Genomic DNA, 27344 nt, shown 5'->3' with positions numbered 1-27344 from the left:
CATATAGTTCCATGTGACCATGAGAACAGTATGAGGAAGAGAGACAAGTAAAATAAATGAATGATGTGGGAATAATACGATAGGGAGTGTGATAATGTGCGATGTGTTTGTTTGTGTGCTGACAGAACGGCTCTGAAAATGGATGGATGGATATTTGTGTGTGTGCTGCCTGATGGAGCGCTGGGTTGCGAGTGTGTGTGCGTGCCTGGTGCTGCGATGACAATGTGTGTGATTGCTGTGTGTTGCTGCTGCTGCTGTCACTGCATGGAGTTGCTCCATTCCACAAAGGTCTTCTCTGCCTCTTTTTTTGCTGACTCTGCCATTATATAAGTTTGACAAAAGTGAATTTGTAGACAACCGTGTGCAGCCACGGGTTGGTCATAATCTAGCATTAGTTTGTATTGGGCTGTCGCAAAGCAGTACGTCTTGCCAGCAGGTCGGAGGCAGGGAAAGTTGCAAGTGCGTTTTTCTGGCCAGAGACAACAGGGGGAAAATGAAAGACCCCCCAATCACCCCATAAACACTTGTATTACCCTCACAGGGACTACGAGAAGGATGTATTAAGGTGAAAAAGTTACTTAGTTCTGCTTTAATTTTAAATAACAGTATATATATATATATATACTGTTCAAGTTTCTAAAGTTCAGCTAAGGATTTCTATCTGAAATAAACACAAGTGCCATAATCAATGTGTGGAGCTACATAATATGTGAGTGCAGAACAATAATCATCCAACACAAAAGGTTGAGGCACTATAAGGTGCTTCATTTCTCCAACAAATCCTGGAGATAAAACTTCCTCCTAGTCACTGATTATTAGCCAGTCTGTCCCTCCATCCCTGATGCTTTCCTTTGAGGAAGTGCGGTTAAAGCATATTGATCCATCAGCTCAATGAAAGGACCATCAACCTCTGATATAGATTCCTAATGGGCCATTAGACTCAGAGTCAGTGTTTTTAATAGTGACATGAAATCCATTACATTGTCTTTAAAGGCCTGACAGACCCACATCTTATTCCTTGCTAATGCGGGCCTTCAAAGTAAAGGGGCACCGGTGAAGAGTAAATGTATTTGATGAGTTAAAACGCTTTTTTTTTTCAGTAAGAGTGAAGAAGAAGGTGAAGAAGTCTGGATGTGTTTGAGGGAGTGGGAGAACTACATCTATCCAAGAGAGTCAGCATATCTTCTTAATCTTTGTACCCACGTTGTTACAGATCAGTCTGAATTAGTTGACGTGTTGAGTTGAGGTTTTGTTTATTCTTGTCTGAATAAATGGAACCTCAACTTAACATACTGTCCAAAAAGTAGACAAAATGAATCTCGCTGGAACTTATTACGTAGCTGAAATGTAAGGTGGCCGTAAAAGCTCACAACACAACACAGAATGACAAACGCCACAGGAAACAAAAGCGCACACAAATACAAACCCCACAACACAACACAAAAGCAGTCCGGTAAAAATCCACAAAGAAGAGTGATGGAAAGGATCAGGCCCGTGAAAGTATCGATTATCTCTGTTATCGTCACTTTTCTCTGTGGATTTTTACCGAACTGCGTTTGTGTTGCGTTATCAGCTTACGCGTTGTGTCATGACGTTTGTATTTGAGTGCGCTTTCTTTTTCTGTTGCGTTGTGGCGCTAGTCATTCTGTGTTGTGAACTCTCAGGGCAACACAAAGAAAAAACGCCCTGAGAGCTCACAACACAACACAGTGTGTATTTGTGTGTACTTTCGTTTTGTGTTGCGTTGTGGCGTTTGTCATTTTGTGTTGTGTTGAGAGCTTTTACGGCCACCGTAGCAACGTGACTTTGGAGCGATTGAGACATTTACTAAATAACAGTGCATGAGTATGGCTACATACCTAAAGGGTATCATCCACTTTTTTATTTAGCTTTTCTTTAAACACTTAAAGACTTTGTTCATGAGTGAAAGTTTGTTCAGCAGGGCTACGTGTTAGCATACAATATGAATCTTGTTCCTCCTCTTCAGCTGACCAGCAGCAGTCTAACCTACTCCTGTGGCCCCGGGGCCTTCATGGCCATGCTGGCTCCTACTGCCGCAGGATAAGTCCGGTTCCTCCTCATACCTTCAGGCCCGAAAGGAGATCCAGATCTGTGCAGCCCACCTAAAGGTCCCAGGATAGGGGCGGGACTCATGGCTCTACCCCCTGAAGCTCCGCCCACACCTAGCAGCTTCACCTTGTCCAGCAGATTGAGATTGTGGACCGTCACGCTAACATCTGTCTGACTTTCACAGTCCCGCCCTCTTTGCCTGCCCCTCGAGCGTCCCGTCACCTCCTTCAGAATGGAACGCGCAGGTTTGGACGCCAGGAAGTTGTCATAAGATGGACTCTTGAAGTCAAAACCTTCAGAGACCGCCACACCCGATGCTCCCAGGGTGGTGGGGGAGTTGGGTGGTGTGGAAGAACGCAGAGGGTCAGGTTGGAGTGGCTGGTTGGAGGCGATAGAGGTGCTGAACAGGACTCCGTGGCTGCCTTGTTGGTCCCCAGAAGCCTGGCTCTGGTGATACATGGCTGCTGAGATTCCTCTCTCCTGAAGGAGGCGCACTAACCCCAACGAGGTGCTGGTTGTGCGGGTCGCATCTCTGCAAAAACACAATGGAGAAAAGTTCACCCTCTGGCACTCCCTTTTTAAATTACAATTACGTCTTCAATTATCTATGCTCAATTACAATGCAACTATGATTACGTTGAACAGAATTTTTTTTAAAATTATAAATAAAACTACAAACATTATTTTCCCCCTGAAATGAATTACAATTACATTCTCAATTAACACAATGACATTACAATTATTCACACCATTAATAAATAAGCCCATAAAACGTAACATTCCTCTTGTGTTAGCTTTCTGTTAGCATCTCTTATGACAACGGGTCAGTTTTGACCCATGTCTTAAATCATCTGTAAAATATAATAAAGAAATATCATCAATCATCCAATTTGTTTTTCATCTCTTGGTTTCCTTGTTAGGCTTCCTTATCAATGAAAATATAGGTTTTAATATTTTTGATGGGGGCATCTGAGCCTTTTTTGTGTCAGTATAATCCTCAAATTCATTTTTTTTTTTGAAACAGTAAAATGTGGGAAAGCTTGATCCGAAACATATTTTAATAATTTTTAACTACAGTACTACTGTACATCGCACTGTAACATGGTTGCCTAGTTTTGCGTTTAATTATAAATGACATTTTTTATAGAATTTTCATGGCCATTACAATTCCAATGTTAATTATCTCATCTCAATTACAATTTAATTACGATCAGGACAGCAACATATTTTGAAATTACAATTATGACATTTGTAATTATCATCAATTACGCAAATACAATTATAATTGACCCCAACCCTGGTATGTTTACATGTATACATTTCTAGCTTTTTTCTTGGTTTTACATCACTGATCCTGTCTCTGATAATGTTCTATGCTAAAAAAAAGAGCTGGAAGTGAAGGCTCTTCTTGCCTGAGGTTGGTCGAGGACTCGGATGGCCTGAGGCTGAGTCTGCGAGGAGTGCAGGGAGTCACAGCAGGAGTTCCCAGTAGGCTACTGGTCATCACACAGGAGGACGATGCAGGGATGGGGTTCACACTAGAGGGAGGAGATGACAAAAGAAACAGAGCAGTGAGTCTTCATGCTGCACTTTCACATCGTCATCTCATCGCTGGGCTGTGAACAGAAGTCGTCGTGCTCTGAGGGCGTTTGGCCCACCTGCACCAATCATCTCGCACCCACTCCCACCGTCTCCCAGATCACTGACTAAACGTTGGACACGATCCCGTCTCAGTACGCTGTGAAGTTTAGTCAAACACATGCAGGAGGCTCACACTAAACATCAGAAATACAAGGTTAGCTACCACAATTCACTGCACTGTTCATTTTCACTTTTACATTTAGTCTCTTTAAGATGTTTTCATGTATTTTTTGCCGGCAGTGGCTAGTTTAGGTCACGTGACCAAGACTAAACCTTACCCTAAACCTAACCCTAAATATTGTTGCGATATTGGGTTATGACCTAACCCTAAGACGCTACGTACTTGTACTTCGGTAACTGTACCAACAGCACCGGGGGTTGTCCGTACTTTTTGATTGAGTTACTTCTTACTTGTACTTGATCACTCTATGTATGACTTATTTGTACTTGTACTTGAGTATAATTTCAATCAAGTAACAGTACTTCTACTTGAGTAGGATATATCAGTACTCTGTACACCTCTGGTCTAATTTAGATCACTTCCGATTGGCCAGTTAAGCAGAAGGTTGCTGGTTAGAATCTGGCCCTGATCAGCATCACTGCATCACTTGTACCCAAACAAGGGTCAACAAGGGTCAAACAACCGCTCTAATATTTTGGACTAAACATTTCACTAACATTTATCACAGCGGGGGCCACAAAGATGTTGTTGTCTGATTTGAGGGTCACATGATCAACATTCATGTCAGCATTTAAAATACAGACCAATCTGATCATTAACACAGGAAAGAACAAAGGACTTTCTGTATTTTTCTATAATTTCAGTTGTCATTTTCTGTGTTTTACTGTATTATTGTTGTCCTTTGTGGCACTTTGTGTATTTTAGTTGTTTTTATTATTATGTATGTTTTTCTATCATTCTGTGTATTTTTGTTGTGTTACGCGTTATGAGTCATTTTGTGTGTTTTCGGGATAATTTTTGTGTGTTTTTGTTTGAATATTTTTCATTTACATTAAGTTATTTGTACTAATCATGTGTGTGTGTGTGTGTGGTATTTTTTTGTCATTTTGTGTTGTACTTTTAGACAATATTACATGCAGCACTTGTATATACTGTATGTATATACCCAGCCTTTACATTTATTATTATTATTATTATTATTATTATTATAGTGTTTCTGGTTTGTTTTTTGTCTTGTTTTTTTTTGTTCTTCGCTCCATCCACCAAGTTAAATTCCTTGTATTGTTTTTAAACGGTACTTTTGTGTATTTTTCCGTAAAAGTGTATGTTTTTTTTAAGAGTCATTTGTGTTTTTCTACTGTTTCGTGTGTATTTTAGCTGTTTTTGAGTATTTTACGGTCATTTTGCGCATTTACTTTGGATGTCACACTAAACTAGATCGAGGGCCTACGAGGGCTTACTGTATGTCTGAGCCTGACGGACTGACAGAGAGGAGTTTATTGAACAGCAGCTTGCAGAGGTCTGGAGCCTTCAAAGAATCAATCAGTGCTCACTGTGTGCCAACTCTCACTGATTGATTGGTTCTCTGTCTGGCCTTGGATTGAGTCGAGCTTAAGTGGCTTAAAGGAGCTGCTTTATCTTAGAATGGTAAATGGTAAATGGACTTGATTTGATATAGCGCTTTATCCCCACACTGAAGCAGTCTCAAAGCGCTTTACATATCAGCTCATTCACCCAATCACTCTCACATTCACACACCAGCAGGACAGGACTGCCATGCAAGGTGCTAGTCGACCACTGGGAGCAACTTAGGGTTCAGTGTCTTGCCCAAGGACACTTCGACACATAGTCAGGTACTGGGATCGAACCCCCCAACCTCTCGATCAGAAGACGACCCACTACCACCTGAGCCACAGTCGCCCAGAATAGGAGACGGTTTCCATGATCGATTTTAAACACGCGAGAATTTACCCAATCTCAAATATAACTTTCAGATTGTTGTTGTTGTTCTTTTGTGGAGTGAAAGAATAATGCATGTAAAGCGTTTGAGTATCCAAAAAAGCGCTAAATAAATCTAATGCATTATTATTATATTATTATTTTATTTACACAGAATCTCATTTACAGGCCAGTACATTAATAAGACTAATAATGATTGGAATCAATTTAACTGACATATTACAGTTACACACTTGTTCCAAAACGTGTGGAAAACTTTGGCACAATTGTGGCAAAGTTCTGCCTTAACTTTTTTGGAGACATGTTCTATGAATCTGTGATAAACACATTTATTTATTTATCAGAATAATTTCCACTGTTGTCCAAGAAGTTTATTATTATTTGCACCATAGTTTATAGTCATCTTAAATAAGTAAATCCTTGTTTTAATCAGAAAAAAAAAAGGTTAAAAGTGACCAAAAATAATGGAAAGGATGGTGTAATGGGGTTTTTAAAACCACAAAAAATGGTTAAAAGTTGCAAATTAAAGTGGCCGAAAACAGACAGAAAAGTGGTTTGAAGTGTCAATACTAGAACAATTGGTTTAAATTGGCAAATAACTGGGCATAACAGATCATGAAATTTTCAATTAAAAATGAAATATGAAATATGGTGAAAAGAGGTTAAAAGTGACAATAACACGTCAACATATGCAACATTAGGTGGGAACAGTGGTGGAAAAGGTTTATATAAGTGCCGAAAATGTCTTGAAAGTGGAAAAAATGTGCAGAAAAGGCATTGAACATTCATGGAGAAGTGGAAGAAATGCCAGTAATGTCGCAAAAATGCATTAGAAAGGGAAAAATGCAGAAAAAGGTTAAAAAACTAAGCAAAAATGGGCTCGAATTGTTGAATTCTTGAAGACGTCTGGTGACCCACTCCTAGTGTGTCATGACCCCAAATGGGGTCCTGACCCCAAGGTTGAGAACCCTTGGACTAAGCAACTATTATGAAAAGACTCTGGGCTGCTTTGTTTTTGTGTGACTACTCACCTGGGTGTAACCCGTGTCTGCTCATCCGTGGGGTGCAGGATTCTACAGGTTGTGAAGGTGTAGGTGGAGCTGGTGTGGGCCATACATTTGCCAGGGTAATATGCAGCTGAAACATGGACCGACAGAGCGTCACACAAAGCCTGACGACACCTTCCATTTGTGTACAGACAGCATGCGGTCCTCACCCAGAGCGTCAGTGTTGCTCAGATGTGGCGATGGAGAGGGTGGAGAAGGAGGGGCCAGGGTGGATGTTAAATGCCTCAGGGGGGTGGTGGTGATGTTGGGGTCACCTGTACTAGAGGTGGAGGGTGCAGCTGGCGTGGTGGAAGCAGAAGTTGTGGGAAGGTTTTGGAAGTACTGGTCTCCTGGTTCCTCCTCCTCAAATCCACCCCATGGGTAAACCTGTGCTCAGGCCCAGAAATACACACAATGTTGCCAAACCGTAAACATATAACCAGAAATAAGAAAAACCTGGTCTTTTTGACCAGGCAAATATGCTGAGGTCATACTTTTGGGTCCTAAGACACAAGTTAAAAACCTCATCAAGCTTGGTATAATACTGGGATAGGCAGGGATGGACTGGGACAAAAATGTGTCCCTGGCAATTTGTGTCCAGCCCAGCCCACTACTACATTATCATTATCAGTGACACAATGTAGAAGTCGTTATTAAGTCAATGATGCTCAACATGTGGCTCTTTATGTCTTAATGTTAATTATTATTCCCTCAAAAAATCTTAAAAGGAGGAAACTTTTTAACCCCTATTAACCTATATTTCCTTTGTCCCAATTTTGATCCTTTTTTCAGATTTTAGCTTCCTTTTGCCAATAAATACCCATTTTTTTTGTCAATTTTTGCAAATTCTTTTTGGCACTTTTATGCAATTTTTGTCCATTCTTTAATATTTTTTGCCACTTTTCATTAACATTAGCTAACTTTTGCCCAATAAATTTAACTTGTTTCCATTTTTTCCCTACATTTTAACCCTCTTTCACTATAGTTTGCCACATTTTGCCCATCCCTTTGCCATTACATACCACCTGGTTTTTCTTTATTTGCCCATTTTTATTTATTTTTTGCCACTCTTGACTGCTTTTAGGCCCTTTTAGTCATTCTTCCATATTTTCCTGCCACGTTTTTGCCACTTTTGGACTATTTTTAGCCACCCGTTACCATGTCTGCCTCCACTCACTCGTCAAAAAACAAAACAGACCGGACCGGCCCACTTAGGGACGATGTCCAGTATGCCAGATGGCCAGTCCACCTCTGGGATTAGGGCAGATGTGTTATTATTCCTAAATGCAAAGGCTAAGTTTTTATTAATATCTTACCAAATTTGAACAAATCTGTCCCTCCACCCATGTTGTTCTATTTGTTTTTCTCATATAAATACGCAGAGAAAGCACAAGTTTAATGCCTAACTACTGGCAATATGTGAACGTGTGCAACTATGCAAATATACTGTAGATACTGACAATAACACAATGAACACAATAAGCACTTGTAGAAACAGGAGAAGCCACAACCCACTTAGCATTCTATACATCACATTACACTAGAGTTTGTTAGTATAATAAATCTAAATATTTTAAGCATAAGATAAAAACATATTTTGGGTAAATAACATCAAAACAAATTATTTGACAGAAATATAATATAAAAACATATTTTAGATAACTAAAAAAAACTGAATATTTTAGATAAGTATATTAACATAAAAACATATTTTAGGTCAAAAAACAAAATCAAAATATTTCACATAAATATCATATAAACTCAAAATATTTTAAGTATAATATAAAAACATATTTTAGATAAATAAAATAACCAAAATATTTTAGATAAACATAAAAACTAAATATTTTACATAAATATTAAAGCGAACTATTTTTGATTAATATAAATAAATTAAAAACAAAATATTTTAGAAAAGTACAACATGAAAACACATTTTAGATAAATAAAATATTTTACATAAATATAACATACAAAATATTTTACATAAATATAATATAAAACCAAAATATTTTAGGTAAGTGTAATATAAAAACATTTTTTAGATAAATAAAAAAAATAAAAATATTTTAGTTAAATATAGTAAAAACTAAATATTTTACATAAATACAAAAACAATTTTTTTAGATTAATTTACCAAAATAATTTTTAATTTTAGATATATAAAATTAAAGAAATATTTTAGATGAATTTATAAAAACTAAATATTTTAGACAAGTATAATATAAAAAAATATTTTAGATAAATAAAATAACAAAACCAAAATATTTTAAATAAATATTACATAAAAACTAAATACTTTATATGAATATAACTTAAAAACAAATGATATTAGCTAGATATAACATAAAAATCATGTATTTTAGATAAATATAATAACCTTGTTTCCTTTTGTCTGCATTCACTCTATATTAAATGCAGACCCAACATATCCATATGGCTCACGTACATGTTGGCATTGAACACAGCTGATGAGGACATGATGATTACAGACCTGCTCCAGCTCCAACTCCAGCGGTCTGTAGCCTTTGGGCACCACTCCTGGTCGGGCATCCAGAATGACGCCCAGGTGAGGCTGTGCCAGCTGCTGCCAGTGGTGCAGGGTGGCAGAGCCTGGTGGGAGAAGGAAGAGCTGCTATACGCTGGACCAGGACCAGGACCAGGACCAGGACCAGGACCAGGACCAGGACGACAACAACTACAAGCTCAAACTAGAGTGGTAGCATTACCCACATCTCAGATTTATAACCAATAATAGATAGTTTAATAAAATAATTAAACTATACAGTTGGTAACTATGTGAATGTTATCCTGTTTGGAGGTTAAACTATAATGTTATAATATATTTATTATATCATTGCTTCTGAAAAACAACTATCATGGACGGTTACTATAATAAACTTGACTAAATACCACAATAAAGAAGACGTTGCGCTAATAAATGTCAGCACGATAATCAAACTTTGAAACAAATAAGACGTGAGTCAGAACAAATGAAAGACGCACAAATGACAAAAGGCAGAGAATTACTGTGAACATGAAATGACACACTGATGAGTCTGAGACGTGTTTTATTAACAGATGGACAGAGCAACAAAAATGTTTAAAGCAGTAAAAACAGAGAAAACAAACACAAATAATGTAAAGAAAAAGAAAAAAAAACTGCTAAGAACAGAATAAGGCATTAATGGGACAAACATGCACAAATAAATCTAAACTGATTAGAGGTGTGGTTAATAGAAATATAAGGAATAGTTGGGCTGTGTTGGAATCGCATACTAACAAACTATACACTACACACTCAATGAGTATATACTGTCAACTATATACTGTTAGTATGATTAGGATGGTGAGCATTCCCACTGATGTATACTTCAAAAGTTTCCCAAGATGCATTTGGAATGACAAAAACCTGAAGCACACGGAGGCTAAATACCTCTGTTGATTGGCCACTTTTAAAAGTTCTGAAAACATTTTAAGTGAGAAAGTGACCAAGTAGAATATCAACATGTGCTCATTTGATCCATAAAACTTATGCCGACATTTTGGAGATTTTACGAGACCCGCCTTTGTGCTACCGACTAAACTTCCTGTCAACTTCAAAACAAGAGCATAATTTACAAAAGCATTAAAAACTAATGGAAGACAAAAAGAGAAGCTTTTATTTAGAAAATAACTTTGAGCTTGTCATGTGCTAAGTGCCCATCGTACTGAGATTGTGTATGTGCATGCGCACACATGCACACTACCGGAAAAAATGTAATTTTCCTTTAATAAAATAATTCATTTTTGGTTTTTTTTGTTTTCAAAGTGAACGGACGCGTGTTTTATTTATTTAATGGATTATGTTAGGGTTAGGTTATAAACTCAGTACGTGACACAGGTCCCAGAATGATTTTATGTTCCGCTCGCAATTCATCATGAGACGGTTGAGCATGACTAGTGTGCCCACAGCGCGTACGTTAAAACTATACCGATATAGTATACATCTGGGTATTTCTCGCATACTCGATCTTTTAACACTATCTAATGTGAATGCAGTACATACTCAGTCAGACTTTGTATGAGTAGTACGTTAGTATGACATCTTGAACACAGCATCAAGTCATAATCTAATTTGAACAGGGTTTAAACTATTATTGACTATTTTTACTACAAACAGCAGGGGGCAGCAAAAGCCAGAAAAATACATTTGAAGTGAAATCTAAAATTAACCACATGGGGGCGACAAAGGGCTGCAGTGATGTTTTTCAGTACAACGCCAGCAAAACAAGCCTGTGAGGAGCGTGTGTGACAGAGTTGGGGTCAATTACATTCTTCAGTTACAATTACGTCTTCAATTATCTATGTTCAATTACAATTCAATTACGATTACCAGCATTTTTTTTTCCCTAATCACAATTAAATTACAATTATTATTTTATCCTGAGAAAGTCAATTGCAATTACATTCTCAATTACTACATTTCAATCAACTGTAATCACAATAACTGAGCCTGAAATAAATAATCTAATAAAAGTTAACTTTCCTCTTGTGTTAGCATCTCTTATGGTAACGCGTCCTAAATCAAAACAAATATCTATCATCTAATTTCTTTCCTATCTATTGGTTACCTTGTCAGGTTTCCTAATCAATTTAAATATAGATTTTAATATTTTTGGTGTGGGCATCTCAGCCATTTTTGTGTCAGCATATTCCAAGATTTAATCTTTTTTTTTTTTTTTTTTTTTTTTATGGTAAAATGAAGGAAAGCTGAATATAAAACATGTTTTAATAATTGTTAACTACATACTGTATGTGTAGAACTGTAACGTGGTTCTCCAGTTTTGCTTTAAATAATAATTGATAATTTTTGTAGAATGTTCATAGCAATTCCAATTACTAAGTCAATTATCTGAACTCAATTACAATTTAATTACTATTGGAGCATACGCAAAAGTGTTCATTACAGTTTTCCTAAATTAATGCGAAACAATACAATTCTTTATATAATGTACATGTGCTGCTTTGATTCTAACTTATTACTGTTAGTTTCATGTCACAGATGTTAGTTCTACCTCAGGTGTGTCGTATAAGTTTTCTTTTTAGTTTAAGTAGTATATGTTTTCAGTGAAATGGTCCCAAACTTTTGAGAAAGGTCTCGCTACAAACCACACTCCGTACTAACCATCCCCCCATACATAATACGCCCCATCGACCCACCACATAAACCTTTCCACTAACCTCAACTGCTTCTGCCTCCACTGTTTTGGAAAATTTTGAACTTTGCAATACTTACTTTTCTTTTTTTACTAACCCTAACTGCTACCACCTCCACTTCCTGGCTAAATTCAAGGTTACATTGAAAAATTGCTTCACCGGCCACCGTCGCACATGTGGGTGTTTCTTAACGGCTCACAGCGTGTTTTGTAGGGGGGGTTGGTTTGTAGGGGGCGTGCTTGTACTGTACCCGTGGCTGCAGTTGGATATACTTGAAACTTTTGAGACTTTAGGTTGGTTCTTCCTCTGTTGCTCAATTCTTTTTCACAGTGTGAATGGTGAGGCGACACTGCACCCAGCAGTTTATGTATGGTACTGCAGCAAAGCGGCCGCCGGCCTGATTTTATCATGAATTTACAACATTTTGCATTATTACCTCCGCTGTGCGCCTTGCGCAGCTTCTGCTCTTGCCAGAGGTAATGTTTAACCCGTACAGTGACGACACTGGTATACAGTATTAGAACATTTGAACATGTTTGATGTCGACATTGCCAGTTCTAAATAAGCCTGTGGATGTTAACGTGCCAAAAACCAATCGTACAAAAAGAGAACAAAAACATCAGGCAATGCGCCGTGTACGATATGCTGAGTCGGCTTTTGGTGATGTTCTGGACTACCAAAAATGAGAAAATACCACTCGTGGAAATCACAAGATGGGTGGATGTGAGCTGTGCCTGAGCCTGCTCCTTTAAGCGCTGTGGCTTATGGGTAATGTAGTAGTGATAGAGAAGTGCATTGTGTGTATGTCCCGCCCGGTAGAATAAATGTCACCATTCAAATAAAATGGTGCACTGTGGTTTAATAAATCACTTGGTGGAGGTCTGCACTCTCCGAGTGTTTTTCTAGTTGTATATTTTACACACATTGTGGTTGGCGCAAATCTCCAGACAGTCTATATAATTAATTCTATTTTTTCTTTTCCCCCTTCTGGAAAGAATCTCAAACACGACATAATTGTAATTGATTATCAATTACGCGAATACAATTATGGCTGAGCCCAACCGTGGTGTCTACAGCCAGCCCCGGGGCTGTGTGTCCATGTAATAACTGCGTGCTGATGCGAAGCTGCCTGACTTGTGATGATGATGATGCATCACAGACCACAGAGAGTTAAAGAGCATCAGTGACAGAGGCCTCTCCTTCCTCTCCCTCAGACTCCTCCCCTTCCTGCTCCCTCCTCTGTCTCTCACCCACCTCCTCCCTCTCTCCCTCTCTATCCCAGCTCCAGTTTTCCTGATCCAGGCCCACACTCTCACTCTCTCCCTCTCCTCCTCCTCCTCCTCTATGTGGCCGTGCTGGGTTACACCCCCCACGCCCTCCCAGCTCCTCTTGTTCCCTTTCTTCATCCCGACCTCTCTCCTCTCCCTGCCACGCTCCTTTTCTGCCTCACCTTCGAGCGGTTTGACGATCTGAAGCTTGTCGGGGAGGTAGGGCCCCCGCGTGGCCCACAGGTGGAGGTTTCCAAGGGACATGATGCTTTCAGACGGGGTCAACATGCCCTCGTGGCCCAGGCCGTCCTGCAGGCTGACATTGCCTCCTCTTCGTCGCTCTCTCTCCTCTTCAAAGAAACGCCTCTCGCTCAGGTTGTTCTGTCGCCGCAGCGACAGGCGGCGCAGGGCCAGACGGAGGTCCTCTACACCGCCCACTTTCTTGTCTACGCCCTCCATACTGTTGATAGAGTTTAAATCAGACAAACCCAACAAAAAGACTTGATAGTCTGGTGCCGTGTGTCATTTTGGCCATTTCTGTTGCCAAAATTAATTGTATTGTTTTTTTGGCTTGTTTAGTGGTCAAATAAGTCAGAAATATTGGGGTTCAATTTTTCCCACCGCTGAACCTTGTTTTAGGACATCATTTTTAAAATGGTTGCATATGCCACATAATGACCCTTCTAAGTTGCATACAATCATGACCTTGGTGTCTAAACCTATGTTTTTGTATATAAGTAATATCATGGTACATATTAAAATGATTATAGAAGTTGAGGGATGGGAAAAATGTAACCCCGATATTTCTGGCTTATTTGACCCCTAAACAAGCCAATAAACAATAAAATCAATTTTGGCAAGAACTTTTCATTTTAGGAAGACGGTGTTTCTGACATACTGCACCAGACTATGATCCTTCTGACCTCCTTACCTCTCCCGGATGGTCGCCGTCTCCATCAGAATGCTTTGCGTCCGGTTGTCAAGGGCAACGCCGTCGCCGCTCATGTCCACTCCATAGATGCTGGGGTGGGGGGTGGAAAGGCCGCTGGACTGGGGCGACGTGCGAGCAGACAGGGACTGGTTGGAGCCCGGGATGTTGGAGTTGGTTGGAGTGAGTGAGCGCTGACGGACCGTTTGGTTTACGTTCTTGACGGTTTCAAACACTCGCCTCCTGTGAACTCTGAACACAGATTAAAGCAGAGCATCAGCCGACACCAGTGTTTCTCAAATGGGGGTAAGTGTACCCCTAGGGCAGGGGTATGCAACCTTTACTCTCAAAAGAGCCATTTTGCCTAATCTCGCCTGGATTAAAGTCCTCCTGGAGCCAAAAAAAAAAACATTCTCAATAAAGACAATACAGTGTTATTATTCTATACAGTTAAAATAATATCAAATACTTGTATGAGTTAATGGATTTGAAGGGCTACAAAAAAATAACTTGAATTTGATGATGTGGGAGATCATGTCGGTCAACACATGCTAATAGCTAATTTCTTGCAACAAATCAAGCATGCATTATGCATATTAAGCCGACATGTTGGCAATTAAATAAATCTTTTCCCACACAATTAAAATCTCTATTTTCTTCCAAAATAGTGTTTTTGTTGGTTTAGTTTCTTACCAGGGATTTAAAACTTAAGGTTAGCCACAGGTGCAGGAAAGTTGATGATCTGTAGATGTTGCAGGAGGTGAAGTAGGATGGTGGCAAAGTTATTGCACAATGTGTCTCATTTTTAGGGTAACCAATTCTTTTATAATAATTTTATTTGAAGTTATTGTCATTAATCATCAATACCATATTTTTTTAAACGCTACAAGGAGCCATTGCAAAAGAGTCAAAGAGCCACATGTGGCTCCAGAGCCGCAGGTTGCAGACCCCTGCCCTAGGGGTACGCAATTGCACTACAGGGGGTACTTGAGAGAGAGCATTAACCTAACGTTGACGTTAGCATTAACCTAGCGTTGACGTTAGCATTAACCTAACGTTGACGTTAGCATTAGCTTGATATTAGCATTAGCGTTAATCTAGCACTAGCTTTAGTTTAGCGTTAATTTTAGAATTAGCCTAGCATAAGCAATAGCCTGTCACACTTGCTTTGGCAATGTAAACTTGTTTCTCATGCCAATAAAGCTGTTCAAATTTCATTTGAATTGAAATTGAATTGAGAGAGAGAGTGGGAAAATACAAATAAAAGCAAACAATTATTATTATTATTTTTAATCATAATAATGATGATAGAAGTGATCTTGATTGGAACGTGAAGTGAAAATACAAGGGTCAGTATTTGTACCACACCAAGCGGGAGAGGACAGAGAAAAAAAAGCTATAAAAATACTGTTTAGCTCCACTTATTTACAAAAAAATGTGCGTTATTCATTTCATCATGATGCTCTACAGTTGTTTTCTCATGGTCAGACAAAGTCTGTTCTAACAATGGTTGTCTAGGACAGACATTGCTCGCTATAGCTCCCTTGTGTGTTATGGTTGGACCAAATCTTTTCCAATGTAAATGATATTTGATACGACATCATTTCCCTACAACATTATTTTGGTAGCACAGTTTTTCCTTTATTGTACATAGAATGGCCGTGGTTAAACCTTCGGGGGAAGTTGAATGGAATAGTATTGATATACAGTAACTCATTCTTGCTACAGCTGGTTGATCATGCATCTGACTATGAGCTCACCAAACTGTACATGTCAATCAATAATAAATGATCCGGGATTAACAGTAAGTGCTAAGAGAATTGAAGTTTACATTTTAGTTTTGTGGGTTCATTAAAACAATAATGTTTATCATTACTATTATCATTTTCATTATTAATATTATTGGTCGAGCACCCTAAGCTGCCAGGAACTTTTGGAGTCATTGTAAATATCAGAATTTGATCTCAAAATCTGAATTTTTTCACAGCATTTTTTAATTTTGAGTCAATGCAAAAATGGCATTTTTATACATGTTTTTTCACTCATGGAGTCAATAAATAATTAATAAAAACAACCAACATCTCCATGCTGCCTAGATACAATCTTACAAAATAATTTTTGCCAGCTTTTTGGAATCTGCCTTTAAATACCAACAGCTGCTTTCTTGCACACAGGTGACTGGCTTAGTCAATTTTTGGAGCAGCAGGTGACATGTACATCTGCTATTTAACTCCGTGACACTCAGAAATTGCAAGTTTAAGGATTAAAATGCATTCAAGACATTAAAATGCCATCTTTTTAAATCTTCCTACACTGTTTGTTTCTCTGAGTTTGCCAAAAATTGCCTGGCCCCCAACCATTGCTGCGCAGGAACTATAATTATTATCATATTCGCTTTTTTTTCTGACTAGGGCTGTAATACATTAGATAGAGCTCCAAACAGTTAACACTTGACTCACTTTTGTTCCTCACACTCGGGGTCATCAAGGCTCAGTTCCTTCCTCATTGTTCCTTCGATCTCAGCTGCAAGAGAGTCCTGGAATACAAAGACCCCATATGGTGAAGGAGGAGATGATTAAAGCATGTACAGTAAAGCGCAGGGGTGGACTGGCCATCTGGCATACTGAACTGTCCACCCAAAGTGGGACGTTCCGGTCCGCTACATTGTTGTAGTTTTTTTTTAATGAGCAAGTGGAGGCAGACATGGTAACGTGGCCAAAAATGGTTCAAAAGTGCCAAAAGAGTGAAAAGTGACTAGAATTCAGTCTGTGTCTCCAATAGTAGTTTACCACCACTAAGTGTGGAGTGAAAGAATTATCCCTTAATTCTGGAAAGCGACTTTGAGTGTCCAAAAAAGTGCTATATAAAATTGATGTATTATTATTATTATTATTATTGCAATTTATCAAAAGCAGTCAAGAATGGGCAAATAAAGAGGAACCAGGTGGTATGTAATGACAAAGGGCAGCTTATGGGCAAAATGTGGCATACAATAGTGAAAAAGAGCAAAAATGTGGAACAAAAAGAGGCAAAACGTAGGAAAAAAGAAAACAAGTGGTATTAATTGGGCTAAAGTTAGCTTATTTGGATGAAAAGTGGTCCAAATACATTAAAAAAAGGACAAACATTTGATGAAAATGTTTTAAAAAACTTGCAAAAATTGACAAAAAAATAGGGGAAAAAAAAGGATATTTATTGGCAAAAGGTAGCTAAAGTCTGGAAAAAGTGTAGAACTTTTTGAAAAGGGACATAAAATGGCCAAAGGAAATATGTAAAAAAGAGTTAAAAAGTTTGCCCATTTTAAGGTTTTCTGGGGTAATAAAAAATGAAGACAAAGAGTCACATGTTGAATATCACTGACTTAATAACAGCGTCTACATGGCGTCTCTGATAAAGTAGTGGACTGCTCTGGACAGAAAATGCCAGGGTTGGGTTTTTTTCCCAGTCCGCCTCTGGTAAAGTGTCATGCGGGCTCTGACCATGGGGTACAGTCCCAGTGGGTGGTATCGCCGCAGCGTTCCTGCAGGGAAGTTCCTGTTCCTCAGGTTCTTCAGCTCCTCCTGAGCTTCGTGCAGCATCTCAATGCACTCGGTGTACTTCTCCTCCAGTTCCTGGAGCTGATGCAAAAACAAGACGGAACTTTAATTTCACAGCTAGGTTTATTTAGTATACCCTGCAGAGGGATTACTGACAGAAAGACGGATACCTCTGCTGTGAGCTGTCTTTGGGCATCTTTAGCTGCCAGCAGGTGTTGAGAGAGCTCCTCGTTCTCCACTGCAAACTGAAAACACATGATTTAAGGATAGAGTAAAATGCCAGTTATTATTTGTCTGCGGGGAATTCTGTTCTTACAGATTTTGCCTTCTTTTGCAGATCCACAATCTGAGACAGAAGATGTGTGATCTCCTCCTGCTGTCGGGAGGCGTCCTCTGTTTTTCGTGCAAGTTCCTCAGCAATGGCTGATATTTGCAGGCTGGAAAACTCTGCAAGTACAGTGAAGGGACAGTTTATAATTATCATTATTAATAATAATAAAAAACAACCCTAGAAATTAGAGTTTAAAAAATGTTAAACCATAAGAAACTCACTGAGTTCTTTGACACAGTCGTTCACAAGCTGCTGCTCCTTTTCCTCGTACGTTTCAGTCTCTGACTTGAGATGGTTGGCCTGCATGCAGACATCACTGATTTATTAGTATGGGTCTATACTACAAAACTGGATAAATATATCCGAGTTATCTCTTCGTTAGCAGACTTCACCAAACCAAACATTCTTAATCCCAGAGCAGCTGTACAATGAAGCTGGTTATCAACACGTTAAATTAAGCCAGATAATTCCAACCTCGGGGTCAATTACATTTTTGAGTTACAATTACGTCTTCAATTATCCATTGTTAATTACATTTCAACTAATATTTTTTTTTTTTTTTTTTTTTTTTTTTTTATCCTCAGAAAGTCAATTGGAATTATGTTCTCAATTTACTAAAGTTAAATTATAGTTAATCACAATTACTGAGCCTGAAATAAATAAACTAATAAAAGTTAACCTTATTCTTGTGTTAGCTTTCTGTTAGCATCTCTTAAGATAACGGGTCCTAAATCAGCTGTAAAATACACTAAAAACTAATATCTATCATTTAATTTCTTTCCTATCTATTGGTTACCTTGTTAGGCTTCATAATCAATGAAAATATAGGTTTTAATATTTTTGGTGTGGGTATCTGAGCCTTTTTTGTGTCAGTATAGCACTCGATTTATTTTTCTTTTCTTTTTTAAAATGTGGGAAAGCTTGATATGAAACACATTTTAATAATTGTTAACATACTGTATGGGTAGTTCCTCATTAAATCATAACTGACAATTTTTAGAGAATTTTCATGGCAATTACAATTACAAAGTGAATTATCTAACCTCAATTACAATTACATCATCATTTTTCAATTACAATTATAATTGACCCCAACCCTGGCACGCACACTGTAAAGGCGTAAAATTGTGGGATTATAATGAATTTGGCCATAAATATTCTTTCCTAAATGCAGCGGTCAGATCTGCACCAATCAGAATCTGCTAAGAATGGAAAGGTAATTTACCAAGAGAACTGATTGGTCAGGAGGCGGGGCTTTAATCATATCGTAGCCAGGACACAACCTGCTCCTCACCATGTTAGGTGTTCAGCATCAGTTACCATGGCGATTTACCCTGATAAGAAGTTAACCAGTGTCGTAGTCAGTGTTGGGATTAACTAGTTATTTTTGTACAGTAATATAATCCTTTTTAGGGTAACTCAGCAGTGTAACTCATTACAAAAATGAAAAGTAGTAACATATTACTAGTTACAATTAAAGTAACTCAAGTTACATGCATATTTAATTTAAGTGCATATTTGCTTTGTTTTCTCACTGTTTGCAATTATTTGAGGAGAAAAAGATGATCATTATAGTTAAATATTATTTATGAGGAACAAAAAAGAGCTTTCTGCTCCTGAAACAACAGAAGTATTTGAAACAAAACTTAGACCGATGTTATTCGAACACTATCAGTGTGATATAATTAGTGTTCTGGACCAAAAGTAACTAAAAGTAGTGTAACTCACTGTATTACGTTTTAAAAAACAGTAATATTGTAATACAAATATATTACATTTGTATCCCAGTAACTAGTAATATAATAAATATATATTACAAGTTTAGAGTAACTTACCCAACACTGGTTGTAGTACGGTTAACATGATAAGAGGAAATCCAGCTCGTGTTGATAACCAATAGGTTTTCATGCTGCATGTGTGTGTTACAGTTACCTCTGAGCGCAGCGACAAGTTCTCCTCCTCCAGTTCTTTGAGCTTTCTCTGCAGCGTGTCGCTCACAAAGGCTCCTGAAGCCTCCAATCTGCTTTTCCTACCCCTTTGATACAAATGAACATAAAAAACAATATCAATTCAGGTAAAGATTGCTCACGATAACAAGGTAAATGGTAAACGCGGCTCACGTTGGGGAGCTGCTGGACTCGTCCTCGCTCTCCTCGGCTGCGTTGGTGTAAAACTGCAGCAGCTCATCCTTCAGGTTCAGTTCATGGTGCAGCTGAGCCACCTGCAGGAGCACGCAAACTGTTGAGCTCTTAAAGCTGCAGGACACAAACACTTTTTTAAAAATCAAGAAATCCATAGCATAAGCCTCATTGATCTATAAATTAAAGGGGAGGTATAATGAAAAATTCCCTTTCTAATGGTTTTGCTACAGTGATATACATTCCTTAGCCTCATTCACAGGGCCAAAGTTGAAAAAGTTCTGTTTCCTCCCTCCCTTGTTATTTAACATTTTGTAAAAAGTCAGCTCCAAACAGGCAAGTTGGATTTTGCCCGGCAGGTGACGTCACCTAACGGAAACTCCTCCCCCTGACAATCCTCTCTCCGCCTATTATGGACATGATATGCGCCTCCTCTCCTAGGATGTGAGCTCCTCCCTCTCCAACTATCCAGCAGCTAAAACAAACACTGCTGTAAAATATAGAATATATATTATACTTAATTGCCATATATGTAAATGCAAACTGCACTACTGGACGCCCAAACTGCGCTACTTTTTCTGCTGCCGATCGTGTTGGGAGTCACTGCTTGGAGCCACAGTCTTTGTTCACACACATCAGCTGTTAGCACTCCGTGCTAATGCTACACCAGCCTATGCAGCGAGACCCGACATCGCTTGTGAACTGATGAGGAAACGACTTCATTCAGATATCGAGGCAAATACCCGGAACAAAAATGGTGTCAAACGAATCACTGTTCTCCTTGTCTGATTAAAAACACATGAAAACACAGTAAAAATGAAGGAAAAACACGTCTATGCACCCTTTTAATGCATTCCAGTCCACATCCCACAATGCAATGCGCAAAATTTTCCCGAAAATGTCAATAAAAGGGGACCAAAACAAACTTACGAGCAGCAATTGTAACGTTTTTTTCCTTCGTTTTTGCAGTAAATGTTTGACTCATTGATCTATGAGGCCTACACTATGATTTTATCTAATCAGTTTTAAAAAACCATCATCTCTAGCATCTTTAAACTTGTAATGTTTTGGCTCATTTTGCACCACTGCTTCACTCTGTGTGTACCTCTTCTGTGATTTGTCCCACTTGCTCCTCCAAATAGTCATTGTGCTCCGTCAGGGTTCGGTTCTTCTTCAGCAGCGATTGGCCGATCTTTGCGGCCAGCTCCAGATCTCTCTCTTTCTATTGGTGGACGCAATGCCATGTTTATGGGACAAAGAAAAAGACGGCGTTAGATGATTAGATAAAGAAGAGAAAAGTCTCAACCTGACCACCTCACCTCCTCCAACAGACGTGTGACGGCGTCGATGTCATTGTAGGTCTTGGTCATTTGGCCCACTCTGTCTGCACATAGCACTGTAGAGACACACGCCAACAGGAAGAAGCTCACATCTCACCCTCTCAGATGTAATGTTAGCGTATGTGTGAGTTTTCCATGGCGCACACTGGCTAGCTGTGCTGCCTCAGGCTTTCAGCTCTGAATAACAACAGAGCCCCGATCAATGACATGCTGCACAAAGTTATTGAATGCATTATGGGATGCCTTTGCAATCTTATCAGGGAAAATTAAACAATTAAATCTGCTTTTATTTACATAGTATGACAACATATTAGTGCAGGGGTCACCAACCTTTCTTAAACTGTGAGCTACTTCATAAGTACTGTATAGTTCGAAGGGCTACTAGTTAAAAAAGCACTTCTTAAAGAGTAACTAAACCCCAAACTGACTTTTTTCAGCTGACTACATGTGTATTTGGGTATTTTATTTTGCGTATTTAGCTGTAAAATGTCCGGTATACTGGCCACTAAGGGTTGAATGCCGACTATCACAACTTAATTTTACTATTGGCTGAAAGGGATTCTTCTGGATTCTCCTGCGTCATCACTTTTACTGTTGGCCCCGCCTCTCCTATAAAATCTGAGAGGGTTTCCTCCAATGACAGCCATCAGTGAGCAATGATTGACAGGCAATGAGGAAGTCCACCGTGTTCCGTGTTTGTGACTCTGTGCTTCTATAAAGAGCAGATTCTGCGCTAATCAGAGGGTTCACCAAGCTATGTGTGTATTTATAGACACATCATGCTATGAGTGTATTCACGTCTGTCTTGCGTGTGTGTCCGTCTTATTGCCACAGGATGTGTGCGAGCAAGAGCAGAGTTGTTTGCCCCTGAGTGGTGTCTGTAAGGCTTTGTGTGAGGTTCAGGTTTGCCTGTGGTAGTATTGACATGTTATGAACTCGCTATGTGTGCGTGTGTGCAGACACATCATTGTGTGTATTACAGTCTGTCTCTGCAAACAGCGGTATAGGCTGACAGAGTGAGCGTGTCTTACTGGGACAGCAGTAACGCCCATAATCAAGGAATTTTTTGAATTGACCTCTTAGTGACAGGTCAGCAGAAGGCAGTGGTTTAGTTACTCTTTAAATACCACAGTTTCATGGTTTCACTTTATTTAGAAGGTAAGATATAATAAAGAAGGCCATCATTAACTTAAAAAGGTAGGAAATGTTTAAGCTTCACTACCCAACACTTCCATTTTCCACATTTCATAGAAAATTATCATTTTGCTATTTTACTAGCTAACAAACAACTTTTAACAAATTGTAAAACATGTGACATTTGTAAAATCTACCTTGTGTTTTATAAATATATCTTACATACGTATATATAACATAGCACTGACCATACACAGCATCTGCAACACTGTTTAAATGCAATGTATCAGTTAAAATAAACATGTAGAGTTGGTCAATTTAATACTAAAACTTTATCACGTGCAGCAGTATTTCATTTTTCTCTTCTAACAAAAAGTACTCTTTTTGGTACTCTTTGTTTTTATTGCCATTTTACTGTAGCACTTTGAGATTTGCTCGTCAAATGTAAAGTGCATTATAAATAAAATGTATTATTATTATTATTATTATTATTATTATTATTATTAAACAAAATGTAAAAAATCTGGGAATTACACGATTAAAATCATATATATTTCGAGATTAAAGTCATAATATATTGAGAATCATGTCGCAATTTTATGAGAATAAAAATGAAATACAAATAGGATTAAAATCTGATCCAAAAACGTCCTGTTAAAAGTGTTTGAGTTTATGCTAAAAAAAAAAAGCAGTCGATACATTAAGGTTTATAATGATCCAATAGTTGTTATTTGGAAAGAAACATTGGGTCTGAATGATTTTTGTGTGTTGACGAGCAGCCAGATTTACTCACAGAAGTATTTGAGAGTCTCTTCAATCTGCTCGGCGGTCAGATGGAAGTTTGCGTCTGCAGCGATGAGTGGCGTGTGCAGCCAGTCATCGTGCTCGTAGCCGTAGACGGTGTCGGCCCGTAAGCGATACACGGGTAACTGCTCCTCCAGCAGACTGATGATCTCAAACTCTGGGAGGTCGGTGCTGATGCACACATCTGGATGAAAAGAAAAAAATAAATTCACATTTCTATTTCAACTGTCTCACTGTGACACTTCAGGAGAGAGAGATTAATATGCATCTGTCCTTTGTTTTTGTTGTTGCTAGGGCGACCATATTTTGATTTCCAAAAAAGAGGATGCCTGGGCCGACCTCGACATACTCAAAGTTTTCTTGAATCTACCTTGTATCAGCAAAATACAATATAGTAGATAAATAAGTTAATATTGTCTGTAAGGTTTAAAAATGTATTTATCTTTGAAACGAAGAATTAAAAAATTATATTTTCATATACAGTATATATATATATAGCAATCTGTCCTTCAAAAATCTCATATAAACCTTTTTAAAATCCATCAATTATTGAAACAATGAGAAACGTCTCCTAAAAATTAAAACTATAACAAAAAACTGAAAAGCTTACAGAACATTAAATAATCATCATTTCTTTCTATCCATCTTGGACTTCAGTCTCTCTTCTCTTTTCCTTGTTTGTCAAAATTTCATCAAAACAAAGCAGCATATTTAATCATTCCATCACGTGTGAGTAAATTACTGTAATAACACGATACTGCCTGTAAAGAGCAATTATTTAGCTTTCAGAAACTACTGGAATTTCTCAGATAGAGTAAATATAAGTGGAGCTACGGTCATTTAAATGAACGTGTTCCTGAGATACGTTCAGGGTTCCTGGGAAACCCGGACATTTTTATAAGTTTGTAAAATCCGGCCGGACAAAATGTGAAAAGAGGACACGTCCAGATGTAGGGTCATCCTAGTAGTTTAATTTAAATAGTTTTTTGAACAATATTTATTATTATAACCCTAAACTACGTTATGAACTAACTAACCCTAACCGCACGGAATAGTCACGTGACTTCTTCTTTCGTACGAATAGAATGCCGATATATGGATACGTCTTACGTACTGGGCGACACTTCCAAACATGAATCATTGTGTAAATGACCAACTAATTCAGTTGTAAATTGTTGTTGAAAGAACTCAAAATTTTTCCAAAATTGTTCCACAAAATCTCCCCAAATTAAATACAAATTGATTAAAAAAAATTGTAAAAAAAATTACAATAAAAGCACATTTAAGTATCTGTCACTTATTTCTTAGCTATTGTTGATGTCTTCCACACTTAATATCTAATTTATAACTGGAAATGCAAAATTGGGCACATTAATGTTGAAATGACTAATTTTCTGCTTAAAACCTGTGGCCCACATCTGATCAAACTGGTCCATATTTGGCCCATGAACTAAAATGAGTTTGACACCCCTGCTCTACTGAGCGACACTGTGTAGACACTGCTGCTATGTGGGAAAGTTTAGAGATCAGTTTAAGGCTTCGTTGGTCACACCTGTGATGGTCTCGGCGTCCCTGCAGTCAGGCGGCACCTCCTGCGAGTCGAGCTCGATGGGCTCTCCCTCGCTCACATACTGCTCCTCCTGGACGCGCCTTCTCTGATCAGGTTCAGAGTCGGGGTCAGGATCCGGGTCTGGGGCTGGGGCTGGGGAGGCCAGCTTGGCTCAGCTGTCACAGGTGCAGAGAGACGGAGGCCATCGGCTGCTGAGATGGAGACGCCTGGATGGGGCGGAGCAATGTACACAATACCGGTCAAAAGTTTTAGAACACCCTCATTTTTCCAGTTATTTATTGCAATTCAAGTCGTGCAATGGCATGAAATGGTACAAAGGTAAGTACTGAACAGCCAGAGGTTAAAAAAAGGTTTAGTTACCCAAAACTGAAAAATAATGTACATTTCAGAATTATATAAATAGGCCTTTTTTCAGGGAACACAAAGTGCGTTAATTTAAAGCTGTTATGCAGCAATGAAGGTTGAATCAGCCTTGAAAGCTGGTGCTACTATTTCCTACAGGTGTTCCATCTTTTCTTGGTTACTTACGACCCCCTGTGTCTGTATATAAGCAGTGTTGGAACACACTGTGGTACCAGACCCTCACGAGCATCAGCTGAACAGTATTGTTCATCAATCCCATGATTTCTTTTTCATCTCAAATTGCTTATTTGTTCTATTCTTTCATTTCAGAGTACAATGACACAATAACACAATCATTTTCAGTTGAAAACTGGAAAAAGTGTGGTGTTCTAAAACTTTTAACCGGTAATGTATATGGGCTGAGATTTGTGTCACTCGAAACTGAAATTGAATAGTTGGTATTAAATTTGAAAGTAACAACTTGAAATTGAATTTACTGTTTTCAAACCTAATTAGTAACTTGAAATTGTATTTTTTCCTGTTGGAAAAAAAAAAAAAATCAACAAATTTCTGCTTCTCAAATTCAGATTCACTGCACGCATTTCAATTTCACTACAAGGTACATACATGACAACACGTGCACGGTTTATGGAAGCCATAGCAATGACACCAACATTGAGTGCTGAGACAGTTGATGATCTTTTGGATGAGGTTAATACAAAAGTCAGTGATGTCATAGATGTGGTGGCTCCAATCAAAACTAAGTGAAAACCAAACATACAGAAAACACCTTGGAGAAGGATTGAGATAATGCAGAATTTGAAATCTGATTGTAAAAGAGCTGAGCGTAAATGGAGATCAACAAAACTCCAAATTCATCTAGAACTGCATAAAATAAGTCTGCGAGGCAGCAATACTTTTCTGAAATTATTGCTAAAAATATGAACAACTCTTGCACATTTATGGGCTGATATCTGTGCCCCTAGAAACTGAAACTTGAATAGTTGGTATTGAATTTCTAAGTAACAACTTGAAATTGTATTTTTTCCTGCTGAAAAAAAACATCTTAGTACATTCCAAAAAGTCAATATATTTCTGCTTCTCAAATTCAGATTCACACAAGTTACTAATTCAGTCTGAAAACAGCAAATTCAAATTCAAGTTGTTACTTTCAAATTCAATACCAACTATTCAAGTTTCAGTTTCTAGTGGCACAGATCTCAGCCCATAAATGTAGACGATGGAGGGAAACTAAAGCAAGAAAAGAGCAGTTTGAATCTTTAGGGTGGTGTACACACTAGATTGGTAAAGTCAGAGCTCCAGTGATCAATATGATGCTCTCAGTCCCAGCAGGCTCTTTAACTGCGAGTGGTGCTGATGCTGCATAAATCTCAGCCCAACACAACACTTCACATCTGGGAACCAATCTGAACGCATTTTTTCTTTATAAAGTGATGACATCATACTATGCCAAATCATTCAGCCTTTTGCTGACTCAGGCCCGCTGTACCGTGTGCATTTGAATACATCCTCGAGTCTCAGGAAAACCTATCATTTATCGGACCAAACAGACTCATGTCTCAGCAAAACCTCCGTCAAATGAAACGACCTCAGGCTTCAAAATAAGTCATCACACTCGACGGCCTCAGACATGACATTGTATTTTGAAGGAACCAGAAGCACACGTGAAGAAAATCTTTCCTTTTATTTTTTAAAAGTTAAGACATATCAACATATTATTTGATTAATAAATACATAGTTAAATGAAACGTTGACATATCTTAACTTTTAAGAATAAATAAAAAACAATGTTCAACATTCTTTATTTAGTTATTAGAAACGGAAAAAAATACAATGACGATTCAAAGAATCCGCGATCACACAAACAAATAAGCAGTGATATTTACTGTATACCTCCAAAATATTTTGGGAGCAGATTGCACAACATTATCTGAGAGTATTGAAACAAACAATGCAAGATTGTGAAACATACTAAAAACTAAAATAATAAAATAAATATAGAAATACACAGGAATAAATGGGTTAAAAAAGGGATATCATTACAAACAATAAAAA

General features: G+C 38.2%; 1 protein-coding gene across 2 annotated transcripts; it reads right to left on the bottom strand.

Moving 5' to 3' along the window:
* Positions 1-1358: 1358 nt before the first annotated feature.
* Positions 1359-25065, bottom strand: trak1b (trafficking protein, kinesin binding 1b). Of its 2 annotated transcripts, XM_028461441.1 has the most exons (18): positions 24909-25065; positions 23346-23540; positions 21398-21474; positions 21184-21300; positions 20061-20161; positions 19873-19975; positions 18162-18240; positions 17926-18056; positions 17780-17854; positions 17553-17690; positions 16533-16609; positions 14077-14325; positions 13328-13605; positions 9173-9291; positions 6849-7065; positions 6664-6769; positions 3483-3608; positions 1359-2602 (listed from the first exon to the last, which is right to left on the bottom strand). In XM_028461441.1, exons 3-18 carry the CDS (start codon positions 21446-21448, stop codon positions 2008-2010), a joined length of 2562 nt encoding a protein of 853 aa, XP_028317242.1. In that variant the 5' UTR covers positions 21449-21474; positions 23346-23540; positions 24909-25065; the 3' UTR covers positions 1359-2007. The 2 variants fall into 2 exon arrangements, with proteins under 2 accessions (XP_028317242.1, XP_028317241.1); XM_028461440.1 differs by lacking the exons at positions 23346-23540; positions 24909-25065 and having other exon boundaries at positions 20061-20195.
* Between the last annotated feature and the right edge of the window lie 2279 nt (positions 25066-27344).

Source organism: Gouania willdenowi, chromosome 11 (assembly GCF_900634775.1).
Source record: "Gouania willdenowi chromosome 11, fGouWil2.1, whole genome shotgun sequence".
NCBI lineage: Eukaryota > Metazoa > Chordata > Actinopteri > Blenniiformes > Gobiesocidae > Gouania > Gouania willdenowi.
Note: the sequence above shows the minus strand (reverse complement) of the source record. Positions and strands in the feature narration are given on the sequence as shown.

Coding starts and splice junctions, on each gene's coding strand:
- trak1b (XM_028461441.1), bottom strand. CDS start 21,448: ATGACCAAGACCTACAATGACATCGACGCCGTCACACGTCTGTTGGAG. Junction 14,326..16,532: donor CCCGAGTGTGAGGAACAAAA/GTGAGTCAAGTG, acceptor ATCTGTGTTCAG/AGTTCACAGGAGGCGAGTGT. Junction 3,609..6,663: donor CAGACACGGGTTACACCCAG/GTGAGTAGTCAC, acceptor TCCTCCCTCTAG/TGTGAACCCCATCCCTGCAT.